We start from the raw sequence: 16749 nt of genomic DNA, 5'->3' as shown, positions 1-16749 counted from the left end.
AAAGCGACAAATAAGTTCGACACGCGCGTAAAATAAGAGAAGGTTGAGAGGAAGGGTTCAAATGAATGTGGCGGTAGCAGAAAGATCGGTATATAAATGGAGGCTTTTATAGAGACGGTAGCAAACGGAGGACAACGAATGGTGGATGCAGTTTCTCGCTGGTCGTATATGCGAATGCGTGAGATAAAGAGGAGTGTGCAAGAGGAAAGAGAGATTGTACAAAAGTTGCAAGAGAGACGTGCGAGACCAGAGAAGAGGAAGAGAGAGAGAAGGGAATAAAAGAGGACACGGTTGTATGTGTGCGTCTGTAGGAGAGAGAAAGAGAGAGAGAGAAAAAGAAAGAAAGAGAGAGACAAGCGAGCTCCGAGGCTCCCACCTCAACATATATGCGGTGAGGACGGGCGGCTCCTGACTCAGTGCTTGACAGGCCAGCAAGCTCTTAGCATCATACACAAATTTCTCTTTCCCTCTCTCTCTCTCTTTCTCTCGCTCTCTCTCTCTCTCTCTCTCTCCTCTCTATTCTCTATCGTTTTTCTCTCTGCATTACACTCTCATTCTCTCCCTCTCGCTGTCTCATCCCTTTTCTCTCTCTCTCTCTCTTTCTTCTTCTTCTTCTTCTCTCTCTCTCTCTCTCTCTCTCTCTCTGTGGATATCGCGAAATTCGCGATAATATGGAATCAGTCGAGTCAGTAGAGCCGGCCGGATCGTAACGAGAAGACTCGTCGAAGAAGCGAGATTCCCGTTTCATCGGGCCCGTTCACCACCGGCTATACTTTAAACCGCGATCGCGTGTCACAGAAGCACAACACTTCCACAACAACAACAACAACAACAACAACAATAACAACAACAGCAACAAAAAACGATAAAATGGGATTTTTCATCAATCGGAGAAACAGATTAATGATATAATCACGATAAAACGAAACGCCACCGATTTGCCCATTTTTATTTCTAAAGCTTCGATTCCTTTTTATCCTTTTCAAATCCTTTTTCTTTCGGCCCGATCTCACGAAAAATACTCTGAGATCGGGATACCGTGGCTCTCCGATCGATCCCAAACGAGCTGTTGAATCGCGCGCATCACGATTGCCGATTTGTTTATTACTCGTTGTTGTTTTATCTGTGAACATAATTTTGTGTGCGCGACCGAATATTATAAAGAGCCGAACTCAAGAGATTTCATTGTTACTGGGGCTAATAAAGTAAGAGCACAAAAAAACATGGTTTACCACAAGATCGGGATAAATCTGACGAATTTTTTACACCGTCGGATAAATCGGTGCGTGACAGTGCCACGATAATGATACTAAAATAACTTACGATCCAAACGCAAGTACGAAAAAGAAGGAGAATAGTGCGAGTGAGTGTGTGGATTTTTTGCCTTTTCTTTTTTATTACATTTTCCTGCCGCTGTTGCGAGAGTCGATTTCATCGAGGAAAGAAAAAAACGTCTCGATTGTTTACGAGCTATTAAGGCGACGAGCAGTGGCACGTGTTAACTCATCCAGTGGAAGAACGAACAATTGTTAAGAATTGGCGACAGCAGGTGGAGCGAGAGAAAGAGAGAATAAGAGAGAGAGAGAGGAAAAGAGGATCGAGACTGCGATTTTCGTTCTCATCGAATCGGCGTGAATCGCGGTGAAAGATCGTGGGAAATGGTAATCGTTGCTCACATTCGTTCGAGTGTCTCGATACTAATTCTGCCATCACATCTGCGAACTCTTCTCGTATCCTCGATAAAAAGTCTCCTCCGTAGCATCATTATCGAGCGAGAATAGTCAAAAGCTGCGATCTCGAAAGGAGCACCAAACAATATCGAGAAATAATCGAGATTACAAAAGCACTGGGATCGAGAATCAAACGATTTTTCACGTCTAGCGTTTTGTCCCTGCGAACCAGGACGTTGGTATTCTCAAGCGAGTGAGAGACAGAGAGAGCGAGAGAAAGAGAGAAGCGAGAAAAGGATTCGGTAGGGAGTCGTCGAAGGTGGGCGGGAGGGAGGTAGGAGGCTCGCGGTGTGAGAAGCGAAGTTAGGGGAAGAAGAAACTGGCAGTGAGTGGCGCGGAGCTCAAAGACGTCAGAAGATCCCTCGGAAGCGGAGGAGGACAACGACACCGAGGGGGTTGTAAAGCTACCAAGCCGGCGAGACGCTCGTGACTAATACAAATCGTACAAAGCCTCAAAAGTTGCTCGCAGATTAAGGGTTATTTAGAGGAGAAGGAGGAGGAGGAGGAGAAAACGACGACGACGACGACGACGACGACGAAGAAGAAGAAGAAGAAGAAGAAGAAAAAGGAGGAGGAGGAGGAGAAAGAAGAGTAGAGAGAGAGGGAGAGAGACAGAGAGAGAGAGAGACAAAAGATAAAGAAGAGATAGAAAGCGAGGAAGCGGGAGGAAGAAAAAAGTGGAAGAAGAGAGATAAGTCGAAGAGGCGGATGAGGAGGAGGAGGAGGATAAAGGAGAGCAAAATTATAGATGAAGAAACCAACGAAATTCGCTGCCCGATGCTTACGTGTGATCATTAATTGATAACAGTGATACCGAAAAAATAATAATTCGTTATAAAATCATTAAATAATCAAAGACATTTAGTCGAATTTAATATACTTTCGCTCGAATTGAAATACCGAAGAAATTCACTGCCGAAATGATAACGAGGGCTATCGTTTGCCTGTCGTTGGTACTCGTGGGTGCCTTCGACGCACCTTACGGTACCGATGGCAAATCTTCGACTTCGAAAAGTCGCATGCTCGCTCTCGCGAGTCACGGATGCAACGCGTGTCGTATGCACGAAGAAATTCGCGCCATGAGCCTGGAGGCTATAAAAGAACAAATTTTGAATAAACTCGGGCTGAAACAAGCGCCGAATATGACCGGTCGAGCTCTGCCACGAATACCCCCGATCTCGAAACTCATGGACATGTACGGCATGCAGGCCGACCAGCCGCAACCCGTTGAACCGGGGATAACGCACCACGATGAAATTGACGAGTTTTCTGCTAAAACCGAAACCGTATTTGCCCTCGCTCAACCACGTGAGTATTTGTTTATTTACTCAATCATTCCATCCCTTCGATCTTCAATTTCATTATTTTTTTTCTCTTCCTATGCTGATTCACATTCGTCTCGAATTTGTGACTCTTTACTGACGCGGAACGTGCGAACCTGGCTCGATTGAAATAAATTTTCGACATATAATCTGAGATCAAGTTACGAAAGATTTTTTAAATTATCAAGAATAATCGTGTGACTTATTCGTTCTAACAAATCGCGAGTGCAAGCGTTATAATGAAAACGTCAAATTAACGGGGGCTGAGTGTTCGCGAATAAAAAAACAAATAGTCGCTGATAAAATGAATGAGAAAAGAAAGAATCGTCGGGCACGAAGCTCGGTTGAATCGCGATGAACTTTCCATCGAATCACTACCGCAGCTAAGAATTCATAATTTTTTCGTATTTAAAATCATAATGATGGTCGGCATGCGGGTACCACGTGGTCGAAAGAATCTGTTGCACGCGAATGAGATCCTCAATTTCGGCAACGTTTCCAACGAGTATCATTAAAAAAACGAAATTCTGCTGAATAATGCATTCATTTTCAAAAGAATATATCCACACAGATTAAAATATCTCATTCGGCGATGCTCGTCCGATGAAATCCGTGATATTTGGCAGTTTGGCCGTTCGGATACTCTCCAAATAAAGGGAGGCCCAAATCTCTCCGGCTCTTAGTATCAGGAAATTAAGAAAAGTACAGTTTAACGAAGTATAAATAAAAATATTTAAATACGTTATTTTTTCACATTTTTAATACTTTCTCTCTGTGGCAATGGGTGACGTCACATGTCGGGCGACGAAACAAATGTCGTAGGCTCTCTTCTCTTCTCGTTGCTTCGCCAAAGCAAGTGAGAAAAAGCATGCTTCGATATTCGCGAATAAAAAAATATAAAAATAGATTTCTTATCGCGCATTTCGCGATTTTACGAGTTGTCGTCACGATCGTGCGTTTGTGTCAGTTCGCATACGCGTTTTCATACACACGCGCGCCCACATGCACTCACTCACGGAAATATACGTGAATGAATAACGCGTATCCATATTTATATTCATCGCGAATAGATATTCGTATGTTAATATTTTTCAAAATTTTTATTAAATCTTTATTCTTCTGAAAAGGATATAAAAAAAATAGCTTTGATTGTGACCGGGGAGCGGTGAATCGTGCGAGAAAAGCAAACTATAAACTCCCAAGTTTGCACAATTATAATAACGCAACTTTACAAGTTTATACATAGCAAATTAGCAGGCTATTCTGGTCGACATACGAGCCGAGTTCGCGAGCGCCTCCGCGCGCTACAGTAAAAATTCTATGGCTTGTGGTCGTGCAGTTGACGTGCACTTGACGATATATTTGCAGAGGGGAGAGAAGAAAAAAGCCTCATCGAAAGCAAGAAAGTGAAAAAAGAAAGAAAAATACGAGGAAAAAACGTAAGAACAGAGTGAGCGATTTAGTCGCTTTTTCCACGCAAGTATTTTTCGGCTTCTGATCAACTCGAGGAACCTTACCGACAAATATTTGCCAAAGGAAGTGAAACAACAACGAAACTTTCTTATCATCCGCCGCAAAGCTGCAATTGTATTTTCAAGAAAAGTCTGCATCCGGAGTCGAGAAATAAATGCGAACGTCCCCCATACGATCGCTCCATTCATCGAATTCCATATTTCTTTCCTCCACAAGGGGCCGATGCGCAAAGAGAAAATAATAAATCTTTCGACACGCACTCAGGATATTGTGCATCGTTCACGGTTTCGCGGATCAAAATTTGAGCGCTTCGGACCCGTTCCCACAAGAGGTTATCAGTCTCTATCTCCGGATAAAACCAACAGCTGCGAGTACAGAATCGAATTCGAGTTGCCGAGTGTAAAAAGGCGTATCGTTAAGTGCACTATATCAACGACACGACGCTACCATAAATTTATTATTTTTCGCGACTCTGCGCGTATCGTCATCCTGTTTCCTTCGGTTCTTCAAAGTACGAATAACTCGCCCGGTTTGGAGCCGGACTCGTCGATTGTTCTTTTCTTTTTCTTATTCTTTCGTTCGCACAAGTAACGTTCTCGCTTCTGTCATCCCCCCCGTACATATTTCTGTCTCGTTATTTCAAACGTACACACGAATTTCTCTGTACCATCGGTATATATGCGCATATACGACGGTTAAAATTCTTTGGCCTGGTTGCGAAGAAACGGGGGAGGAGGCGCAGCCAGCCCGACGAAGGTCACGGCCGGTGCAAAGCCTAGGTCAGGCCCATCGTCTCGTGCGTCTCGTCGACGCGGTGTATTAGTTATCGGCGACGTACCGCGCGCGCGAGAGATTCGCGACGACGTTCGTGGGCGGTGATCGCTTCTGACACATCTTCCTTGTGTAAATATTTAAAATAATCGTGCCTGTTCGTCGACATACGCACGCATTATATACAGACGTTGGGGAGGTCATGCGTTTGTGTTTGAACAGAAGCATCCGTTCGGATGTTCCATTTAAGGTGGTGCGGACCGATCGAAAATTCCTTGTTTCAACATGATTTTATGAATAAAGCACACCGAATTATCCTCCGGGCGATTTTACTTTGTATTTCTTATCGCGTGTTCGACGACGCGTAGCGTACTCTCGATCGAGCGCGAGTACATCGACGCTGCTTCGTCGGAGGTCGGCGAGGATATATAATAGTAAAGATCGTGTAGCAGGGGGCTTTTTCCATGATAGAGTGCGTGCTAAAGTTCGTTCTTTCTACCGGGGAACGCGTGTCTGCGTCCCCCGTCCGCCGCCCTTCGGCCCATTTCTGCTTTTAGGGCCGGCGGCGGCGCACCGCTCGGTGCTGGCCCTTCCCTCCGTGAACCTGTTCCCTTCGGGACCGTATGCATGTATATGTATTCATAAGAACTTTTGGGTTTGCGTGTAAAGCTCGAGAAAAATAAAGACTCGAAGAGTGTTTTCGAGGGTCGCGAGGCGCCCCGGGAACCTCGCTGTTTTACGTGGAAACGTAAGCTAATTTCGGGGATCGTTCGCGGCTATGAAGGACGCGGGAAACGAAATCCGCGGTGGGAGAGGCCAGACTATATACGCTTTTTAACCAACCATGACGTTCTGCTCTCGATGCGACCGGAAAAACTCGTAATTTCTTTGAGGATCCCAATGCGGACTCGGATTCGTCGAGTCTCACTTTCTCCTATGACGAGAAAATCCCAGATTCGGAGTACCAAAATGGCGGCAAGGTCGGAGAGTGCGAGGCTCCGGCTGGCTGTTCGTTTTCAGAGGAGCTTCCTCCGCGCGTTTGTCGCATCAATCGTAAAAAGTCTCGAGAACATTCTGCTTTTTATCAACTCAAACGAATCGTCGATCAAGTTTAATCCTCGAAATATTCACTCAACGAGGGTTAATTACGAGTTTTCCCACGTTGAGAATTTCGTCCGCGGGGCACATATTATCGAACTTTAGTCTCTCAAGACGTCTCGGTCTGAGAAATAAATGGAGTTTTCTCACGAGAGTTAACGACACACTCCGAGAGTGCGTTATGGAATTGCAGCGAGATAGGAGACGCGGACGCGGAGGGTTGGGAGTCCTCGAATGTGCGGGGCCGGGGCACGGGGCAGGGGAACACGATTACATGTGGTCAGAGAATATACTTGCAGACAGGCGCCACGGTCTGTATCGATGTTCACGTCACCGCAGGGGCTCTCATTATTTTAATTCTCCTCTGCTTTGCTTCCAGTTTCTTTGCTCCTTTATTTTATTTCATTTGTTTTTTTCCACATTACCTTTTTCTCTTTTCTTCGTGTATTCCCTCGCATCGTGCCTATACGCGTATAACATTGTCAATCGCAGGGTGATCCAAGAAACGAGGACCCACGGCGACGATTGCCCTTGGCTGTCGGCTAATTGACGATATATCGCGTCACGAAAGATCGCGCGGAAAACTCGTTCCGCCCGTTTATTCGACTCCACGTCACGTTTCCCGCACACACACACGCACACACACACACGCACACACGCCGTTCTATATACGCTCGCGCGCGATCGATCGAAGAATCCTTTATTATATACCTTACCAAATCGGTTTTACAGTGTCCTAGGCAACCGTCGACAATCAACGATGTGTATTTCACCTCCGCTATTCTCAAGAATCTCCCCGCACGATCTCACGATGAGCAGACTTTCTAAAGCGCATAAACGTTCATCCGTTTTCGAATTATAATTGGAGGCTCTTACAAATGAGCAAGAGAAGCAACGCGTCGACGGTGATATTCCATTCAACGAGAATCAATTTTTCATGCTATTTCCGGATTCGATGCTCTAGAATTTCGGGCCAAATGCTGTCTTGTTCGCTGACGACGTTTTCAGTCCAAGCCAAGAATCTTCTCGATAAAAATTTGCACGAAAATTCTCGCGGATCTCGAACTCGATTGTTCGTCCGAACGAAGAATTGTCTCCAACGTGAAAAACTATTCCGAGCAAATATTTATTTTGTCTCGCTCAATCGTCGTTCGTTATTTCGATAAATTCGTCCTTGCACGTGAGTGCGTTGCCCACGGAATCGTTTCGTTTAATACGAGCGCCGAGTTGGTTGGCGCGGTGGTTTCGCGCGAGACGCCATCAAAATCTAATAACGTTCCGTAGACTCACGCGAGGGATTTCCAGAAAGAGGAAAGGCTGCGTAGATTTAGTTCGTTGATTCTTTTCGTTCGCCCCTCTTTCCTCGTCTTTTTTTCTTCCTTCTTATTTTCGTTTTCGTTTGCTCCTTCCGTTCGTTTGCATGAGGTAAAACGAGGATGAGGAGAGAGCACTTTCATTGCTCGTACGCGAGCAAGTCTGACCCTTTCTGTCCCTTTTTTCGCTCTCATGCCTACTCACTCCTCCCTTTTGACTCCTAACTCCTGTCTATTACTTTGCAACCCTCAATTTCGCTAATCCGAGGAACGAGCTCGATCCCCGACGTACATACACGCCTTCGCCGATCGTCGTATATACCTTCTCGTTCAATTTTCTGCCTGTGTATAGAGACAGAACGAGGTGGAGAACGAAATTTGGTCACCTGCCCCGCCCAGGACAGTCCATCGTTGTCTACGATATTATATCAGCGAAAAAGCTCGAGTTTTATGTCTTTGCTCATAACGTCCTCAAACCCATCGCGTTCTTCATTTTTATTTCTTTTTCATGTTTCGAAATTCTTAGAAACGTTATACAGGGGTCTGGACTATTATAAAAAACATTTATCATTAGCTCCAGCAGTTTTCGTTTTTTTCACACGCGAAGCGAGTGCTTCGAAACGCAGTGGATTGATGCGGCGAAGGTGACGCAATCTTCGAAATTTTTCAGCCACGAATTCGATCCCTCGGATTCGCACTCTTCTCTCGATTGCGACCGCTCGAATTTACTGTTTTTCCAATGTTTCATACGCGAGAGGGAATCTCCGGAGTGTTTTGCATACGTATGAGAGGTCGTTACGCGTCGATTACTCTTCACTTATTAATAGTAAGGTCCGTGCGATATCCCAGACGGTATCGCCATTGTTTTCCCATCCGAGACAATTATCAGCTGGAAATTCTTCGGCTCGATCTTTAATGTAAGAGAATTACTCGTTCTTTCGAGTTTCGTTTATAAATTCCGATCAATAAATGTGAAAATCTTCATAGGGAAATTTGGGCTCGTGCTTCGTCGATAAATCGCCCCTTTTTTTGTCAGAGTTTTCAAGCTTTCCTGCTCGAATATTCTGCATCGAATTGCTGGTTTTTCACTGGAACGTTATTGGAACAAAGGGTGCGTTCACTCGCCGTAATTGATTGGAATCGAGCGGTCGAATCTGAATATTAATACGTCGGGGAATGGCGAGGTTGCTTTGCGACAAAGAATCGTTTATTTTTGTCTGCAAGTTTGAAATGGTCCGCATAATGGAAAATTCGTCGTTAAGGGGTTGGCTTTCCACAGAGGCGTTATTTCAACGGGGAACGCACGAGAGGGGGCTTCCTCGCTGAGTATAGACTCAAAAGTCGTCTGGTGCATCGCGACGCACCAGGCGCAATGTCCTTTCATTCTTATTATTCCCCCGCGTTGCGCACGAGAGTACGAAAACGTACGTTACGGATATAACGCCAGACGAGAATCTCGAACGGTCTCCGAGAGACAGAAATAATTCGCGAAGCATAGCTGTTCGTGAGCTCTTTCGTCCTCGAATTCAGCCGCCTTTTTTATTGCACTTTTATTCGCATCCGAACAACTCGTAAGACGAAAAAAAATCGACGCAATCAAGGTTGATATCACTCGAAACAGTACTCGGAGTGTCGTGCGATCGAGCTAAAGACAAAGCGCTGAAAAGTATGGACGAATTAAATCGAAGCCCCAAAACCCGCCATGCATTTGTACTTTCCTCGATAACTTCAATAACCTCGAATTCGGAAAAAAGATAAGGGTCCTTTGTTATATTTTGACGAAATGAATTTGAAGGGGCGCACGCCGAGAACCTACGTGTTTCCCAGCGAATTCGTAACTGTACATACACGTTCGCACACTTCTGTATATAGCTATAGAGAAAAAGAGGTTAGGATATCGCTCATAATCGATTTATAAGAAGACGGTAAACGCGACGGTGATGCCGCCGCCGCGCGACGAGCCGACTACGTGGCGTGTTCGAATCGATTAACGATTCATCGAAATTACGCGCCCGTTTGGCCAGCAGCGGATATAGCGCTCTCTCGTAAATCGTTTTAAGGGACCTCCACTCCGGGGGTTGGGGATGAGCATTAAAGTTTCGGGGATATATAGGCACGTCAGACGTCGAGCTAAATCTCACAAAGACCCGCCGCACTGTCGGCTTGAATTATTCATTTCAACCCTTCCCTCGCCACAGCAGCCATACACGCACATATCTACGTATATACAAACCTATATAATATCGTCTTGATCGCCTACGCCGCCTGCGCGATTACCAAACACTTCGAACAATCAGTCGAGAGGAAGAGGCTGTGTCGTTACTATAACATTGTCCTCGTTATTCCTCAATTAGGCTGATTGTGCAAGGGTTGGAAAATCATAATTTTAATACGAATTGACGTATTTCTTCGTGTAGGAGCACACGCAACTTAGGAAACTGTCGTTGTACCTTAAAACGGTGAATTTTGGTCAATTTTTTTCCGATTTATCGATCGAAATTTCTTAATTCCTATTTGTGGATTTCGAGCAGAAAGATTGATCGGAAGTGGAGTTGCTTGGTTGCAGATGTTTCATAGGGATTTACGGTGAATGGAATTGCATCGGAGTATCGAATCACGGCCATGCGCGATCTCCCGGGCTGTTAGAATTATCTCTGAATTTAAATTCGTAAGGCCACGCGATTTTGACGCATTCGCGAACCTTTGGTGAATCGGGAATGGAGAGAGGCCCCTTCTCGTTCGTCGTTCATCGCAGTTATTTCGCACGCTTCTCTCGTTTACTCGTGCTATATATATAATACGCGAGAGAAGAGATTTTCCGGTGCCAAGTATTCGCAACAAAGAGAGCACATGATAAATAGCGCACGTCTCGACCGAGCATCGCCACGATCTTGCTAAGAACTCGGGGAAATTCTGCACGCTCCTCTCGAGAGACGATAACCAGACGAAGCGAAGTATTTACTTAACGCTTTCAAAATAAACGATTATAAACATTGAACTCGAGCGTTATTTTCAAAATAGCAGTAAACTGATGTTGGGAATAACGCAATTAGCGGTTTTATTGACGCTCGATCATTTTCATCGCGCCAATAGTGATACTCGCATATTATTTCAAGATGAAAAACTCAGCAAAATTGTTGAGCGCGGAATGAAGGAACGGAGAGCCCGAGTGTGTCACCGGCTGTGAGATTCCTCTCATTCTCTCTCTCTCTCTCTCTCTCTCTCTTCTCTGTTGATTAAAAGCGTTTTTTTGATCAGCAAGAGTTTTCTCTCTCTCTCCCTCTCTCTCTTTCTTTCACGTTCGGTGGAGATCTCTCGTCTCGCAGCCATAAATCGTTGCGAAGGATCTCGCGTACGTCTCTCCTGATTGACCGTAGCAAAAAAACTCTTCCCTCGTTCCTCCGCGATCGAGTGTGCGTAACGGTAAGACGACGGACTTACCCTGGATGGTAATCTCGGGGCTGGTGCGTGCTCTTTGCGACCTCACAAACGGCCTGAATAGAAGCCAGCCGGTCGGTTAACGCGACATAGAGAATCCGACGTATTCTCGCACACTTCTCGTCGCAGCCTCGTCACGAAGCACGCTCGTCTCGTGCAAACGTACTTCATCTTACCCCGCGAGAAAATACGTCGCAACAGCTCGGATCTTCCTCTCCTGCGCTTTTTTCTTCGCTCTTTCTCCCTCTTCACCAACTTCCCACGGTGAATCGGGATTCTTCGCCTTCCCCGGCTCCTCCTTCGCGATCGGTCCATCTCGAACGTCTCACCGTTTACGGGTTCATTCGCGATACATCGCAGAACCCATGGGAAAAAGTGTAATCGAAACAGCGACGGACAACCTATTTATCATTGCCCGATTCAACGTTTTCGAAACAAGTATTTGAAAAACAAAGAAATAAACGATAATGAAGTACAGAAAGCAAAGCCCCGACCAATGCTCGCGAACTGGACGCACAGTTTTTTGAATAATCAACGAGAAAGAGATCTCTTGAGAAATTGGTCTTCGTGGTGTCTTGAAAATAACCGGAACGCACAAACTTCGTCGCGGGGAGTTTTAATCCACGAGGCAGCATGTACGAGTGCCTTACGAACCGCTTGCACTTGACACCGCGCGCCTCTCCGTTACAATCTTTCGTCAAACATACGCGTGCCAGATTTAATCTCTTGGCAAATCATAGAATTTGGCAGTTGAAAAGAGAGGATCCGTCGTGCGAGTGTAAGAGCCGCCAACTCGATGAGAGGATGTCGAGCGTCTTGTACGAATGAGGAAATACACGGACATTGTTGCAAAATGGACAATTCGTTCGAGAGCAAAACTGTCCCAATATCGTAGATTTCGATTTTCTTTCTCGAATAATGAGAGCAGCGAACGATCAAATCTCGCCACGATCGATTCTCAATCGTAAAGTTGATTTTTTTTTTATGTTTTCCTCTTTTTCAGATCAACGGCTGAGGCATTCGAAGGGCAGTTCGGACGTGCTGTATTTCAAGTTTTCGGATAAGATTGTACAGCACCGTGTCACAAAAGCGGAATTGTCGCTGTGGATATGGGGAACCGGGGACGAGGAATCGAGTTCGGAGGAAGACGAGCAGCACGGCGAGGAAGAGGAAGACGGCGAGGAGGAGCGTCCCGAAAGTTCCGGTAATTCGGGTCCCGTTACAATAACGTTGCAGCGAATATTACGGGGCACAACGGAGTCGGGTGGTCCAGCATTGGGGCCGCCTTTAACGACGAAGCACCCGCGGCCGATCGGGCGGCGCGGGGCTTGGATCACGATCGAATTGCGGCGCATGGTCGCCGAGTGGTTCAAGCATCCGCGGGACAACCTCGGCGTCGCTCTCAAAATCGTCGACGACCAAGGTAGCCTCAACGCTAACACGAACAACCACCGGAGGAACTCTTGGCTCGTCGAGACTAATCCGGGAGCGGAGTACGCTCCGTATCTCGAAGTCCAGACGCAAGAGCTCGATTCCCGACGGGGATCGAGAATAAAACGCAACGTGGGCCTCAACTGCGACATCGCGAGCCAGGAAAAACGATGCTGTCGGTACAAACTCACCGTCGATTTTGAAAAATTCGGATGGGATTGGATCATCGCACCCAAAAAGTAAGTTTTACCAGCAACAAATACGAAATAACGTTGAAACATTATCAAGATATTTAGCGATGAGGCACCAAAATAAAACTTGCCGATCGATGGGTGAAAGAAAGAAGTAAAAAGAGCCGAAAAAACCGTCGCGTCTCGTCGTTCGTACCTAATTTTCGGCTCGTCCCGCCGCACCTCTTTCGCTTGTTTCAGATACGACGCTAATTACTGCACGGGCGATTGTCCGATGGCTTTTTTGCCAGCTTATCCGAACACGCACATAGTGAGCCTGGCAGAGCCACCGAACAACACGGGTCCGTGCTGCGCTCCGAGAAAGCTCAGCGAGATAACGATGCTGTATTTTGATAACGAATACCAAATCGTATTTTCACGGCTTCCCGGTATGGTGGTCGAGAGATGCGGCTGCTCATAGTCGTTAGCACCTTGTAAAAAGAGGAAAAACAAAACGATAACTAAAAACAAAAGAGTTTTTCTCCAAAATGATCTTTTGCCCGTCCATTACAAATTTATCATCGTCTCCAAGCTTGTAAATGAAAATTTCTCATCATTTTATATTCCCATTTTTTTATTATAACATTTTCATCCGTCTCGCATTATTATTATTATTATTATTATTATTAACATTACTATTATTATTAATATTATAATAGAGCCTTTTTTCTTATTTTTATCTCATTTCATCGTCAAGCCAATTGGTCCTTTTGTCTTCTCGTCCCTCGATTAAAACATTACGTGATACTAAAATTATATTAGGCCATAGTACGAAATAAATTTTTGCACGCGCAAAAGGGGGTAAGAAAAAGAGAAATAGAGAGACAGAGAGAGAGAGAGAGAGTGGACAATCGAGTGGGGGGTGAGTATTCATTATCTTGCACTTTCGGGAGTACGAGGTTGCTTCTAGCAATAGAAAATCGATTTTTTTATTTACATTTCACAAATGTTTCATAACGTTTGCTCGTTAAATCGCTGTTTCTGGGCCTTCTACTGATTCCCCCCCGGTTCCCGATCATCGCAAATATTCCTTCATCTTTTCAGTCCTTTCTTTATTTATTCGCTTCAATGCGAACGATGTTAAAATTCTCTATTCCGAGAATGAACATCTCCGTTTGTTTCAGCTGTGATATACATACTTAATCCTCAAACCGAATCGTTTATTTGCACACAAATCGAATGCATGAATTTTCTCTTTTTTAATCTCTGTCTCTCTGCGCTCACATAAAAATTTCATTTCCTCTCAGTGATTTTCGTATTAATAGTTAAACAGATATAAAGTAAACGAGAGTGATGCGTTCCGGTGAAATAATTCAGTGTTAATGCAAGTGAAATATTCCATAAAAAAATAGGCACATAGCACGACGAGTTTATTGAATTTTCAACCGTTTTGCTTGTGTGATAATGAAAACGATTCGCCACCGTCTTGTTTTTCCATTTGCGTTAATACAACGAAAGTATAGGTATCGCGTACTCCCTGAGGAATAAATCTAATGCGTTTGGGTGGGGTTTTTGGGCTTGGGTCGATTCGCTGAAGCGGGACAGTTCCTAGCGTCGCGGTATTATTTATAAGGCGCCATCGCGTTTCTTTTCTTTCGCACGAATGAGCGTATCGGGGCAGGAGCAAAATTTAATTGAGCGAGTGAGCGAAAAAACACTAAAGAAACTAACGCGCAACCACAATTACCAGCATCCTTCCAACCGAGATGGGAGCAGTGAGATAAGAAAACAACATCGACTAAAAAGTTAAGAAACCGAAGAAATAATAATCTCATTTGCATTATAATTGTGTGCAATTAGAAAATAATTATCAATCATTTGGATCCCCGTGATCGGTATGAATATTTTACAAATCGTTGCTCGTTGCTTATCCTCGTTTATCCGCGCACCTCATTACTCATCATTACGATCTACTACTATATTTAGCTCTGTAATATTTCGTCGTTTCGCTCGCAATTATCGTTCATCGCGCGTCATTTATTAGCCTCTATCCTCACTTTGTTTCTTCCTCTTCTTCGTCTTTCCTTCTATTTTATATCCTCATCTTACATCGAACGTAAGTCTGTCACATCGAGATGTGTACGAGGCGTGGGTGTTTGTGTATATATACATAAAATTAAATGAAACTTACCATAAGAATATATTAACGATAATTTTAATATGAACAACATTATTGATACGAATAACAACAAAATTCTTGAATAAACAATCTGTAGAAACCGCGCACACGTGTCCATATTATTATTATTATTATTATTGTGAAAAAGAGGAAGAAAAAAACAAAAAAAAAAACACACCACCACGAGAGAACGAACTTTTGCAAGCGTCTTGACCGTGACACGTGTAGCGGCTTCATTTGCTTCTCGTTGCGCAACGGAAAATAAAAAAGGAAAAAGACAAAAAAAATGCAAAAAAAAAAAAACGTAGAGATACATCTGATAGCGGAGACAATGAGTTGCGGTAATTATATTCGAGATTGTTTTCTTTTTTTTTTTTCTTCATTTTTTTTTGTTTTTTAATTTCTTTTCGAACTTGTAGATACACCAAATTATAACAGTACAACAGTAGCGTAGCGGAGATTAATAATCGGTAAATCCTCATTCGCTATGTTAATATTAACGATAGTTTAAAGAAACAATGTATGATACAATGAGCATCAGCACGAATGTACGGACAGGGCAATGAGCGTTATAAGAAAGTATTTAAAAAATTGTGAAACTATAATGAAATTTCTGGGTGGATCGAAGCGCACGTGAACTTTGTTTCCGAACACGTTCGGAAGCCCAATCGTCATACTTTGACAGCAGCAATGACAGCAGTCTTTTTGCCTGAGAGTGCCGATGGCGTATTTTTTGCGTGAATTTTCTCAGCACACGAATAACGAACGAACGAGTCTCCGAGGATTTTGTTTTTTCCGATCGCGGTGCGTGCTCGGCTCGGGATGAAAAATCGAAGAATGAAGAATTGAAAGTGTGGCGGGCATGCGAAGCTCTGCGTAATCGGAGAATACATGTGAACGGTGGATCGAGACATGTCGAGAGAGAGAGAGAGAGAGAGAGAGTGCGAGAGAGAAAGAGAGTATTTTGAAAATTGGCCGATTTCGGACAGGCCTCACATACGATGTAAAATGTACTATATAATATATGTGTGTGTGTGTAATATATAATACATATTTGTACTATATATATACAATATTAGTAGCGGAAAATATGGCGCGACCTTCGTGTGTGATCATTTGTATAATTTATATATTAAAAGAGGATGGAGTAAAAAGGGGGGAAGAATGCGAGCAAACGCGTACACGCATAACTCTGAGAACTAATCGAATTTCAAACGATTCGAGCAATGAAATTTGTATCGATGCGCGATTAACGTACGTTTTTGTCCCTGCGATTACGTATTTTCTCGAAGAACTTTTCAGTTATAACGAGAGCTTCGATCCTTCCCAATCCGAACTGAGGGGAAAATAGCGTCGATAACACGTAAGATTCACATTAATTCGCGTACAGTTTAAAGGAATAAATAAGAAAAATAAAGGGTCTACGACGTGGACGATACCCGCCGAGATGTCTCGAGATTTATTTCGTCTCTCTTATACTTTTATGTTTTTTTTTTTTTTTTTTTAATTTTAATTTCATTTCTTTTTCGTCACCTCCGTTAATCAGCCTAATCATATAAGAATCATGGAATTTGTGTACTCCGAGTAACACAGCTTGAATCCAAGCAAACGAAATATTTACAGTTTAAACATCTTCGACGAATATCATTGTACATGTAATGTGTACTTCCTTAGGCAGAGTCTCTCGTAGATAGATAGAAGAATATTTATTCGATGAAATAAATGGTTTTTCGAGAAAAAAAAAAGAAAAAAAAAGTAATCGCTCATTGTGTTTACTAGTGACCATACTTTGCAGCACATTTAATTTTTCTTCGACAATACAAT

At 43.9% G+C, this 16749-nt stretch overlaps 1 protein-coding gene across 1 annotated transcript; it reads left to right on the top strand.

Moving 5' to 3' along the window:
* Positions 1-427: 427 nt before the first annotated feature.
* On the top strand, positions 428-16371 carry myo (myoglianin). Its single transcript, XM_043424968.1, has 3 exons — positions 428-3038; positions 12149-12815; positions 13008-16371. Exons 1-3 carry the CDS (start codon positions 2651-2653, stop codon positions 13225-13227), a joined length of 1275 nt encoding a protein of 424 aa, XP_043280903.1. The 5' UTR covers positions 428-2650; the 3' UTR covers positions 13228-16371.
* Positions 16372-16749: the final 378 nt, after the last annotated feature.

Source organism: Venturia canescens, chromosome 7, assembly GCF_019457755.1.
Source record: "Venturia canescens isolate UGA chromosome 7, ASM1945775v1, whole genome shotgun sequence".
Classification (NCBI taxonomy): domain Eukaryota; kingdom Metazoa; phylum Arthropoda; class Insecta; order Hymenoptera; family Ichneumonidae; genus Venturia; species Venturia canescens.
This window is presented reverse-complemented; position numbering and strand designations above follow the sequence as displayed.

Excerpts from the sequence above, each read along its gene's own strand:
- myo (XM_043424968.1), top strand. The coding sequence starts at position 2,651 with ATGATAACGAGGGCTATCGTTTGCCTGTCGTTGGTACTCGTGGGTGCC. Across the intron at positions 3,039-12,148 it reads ATTTGCCCTCGCTCAACCAC|ATCAACGGCTGAGGCATTCG; the intron begins GTGAGTATTTGT and ends CCTCTTTTTCAG. Across the intron at positions 12,816-13,007 it reads TGGATCATCGCACCCAAAAA|ATACGACGCTAATTACTGCA; the intron begins GTAAGTTTTACC and ends CGCTTGTTTCAG.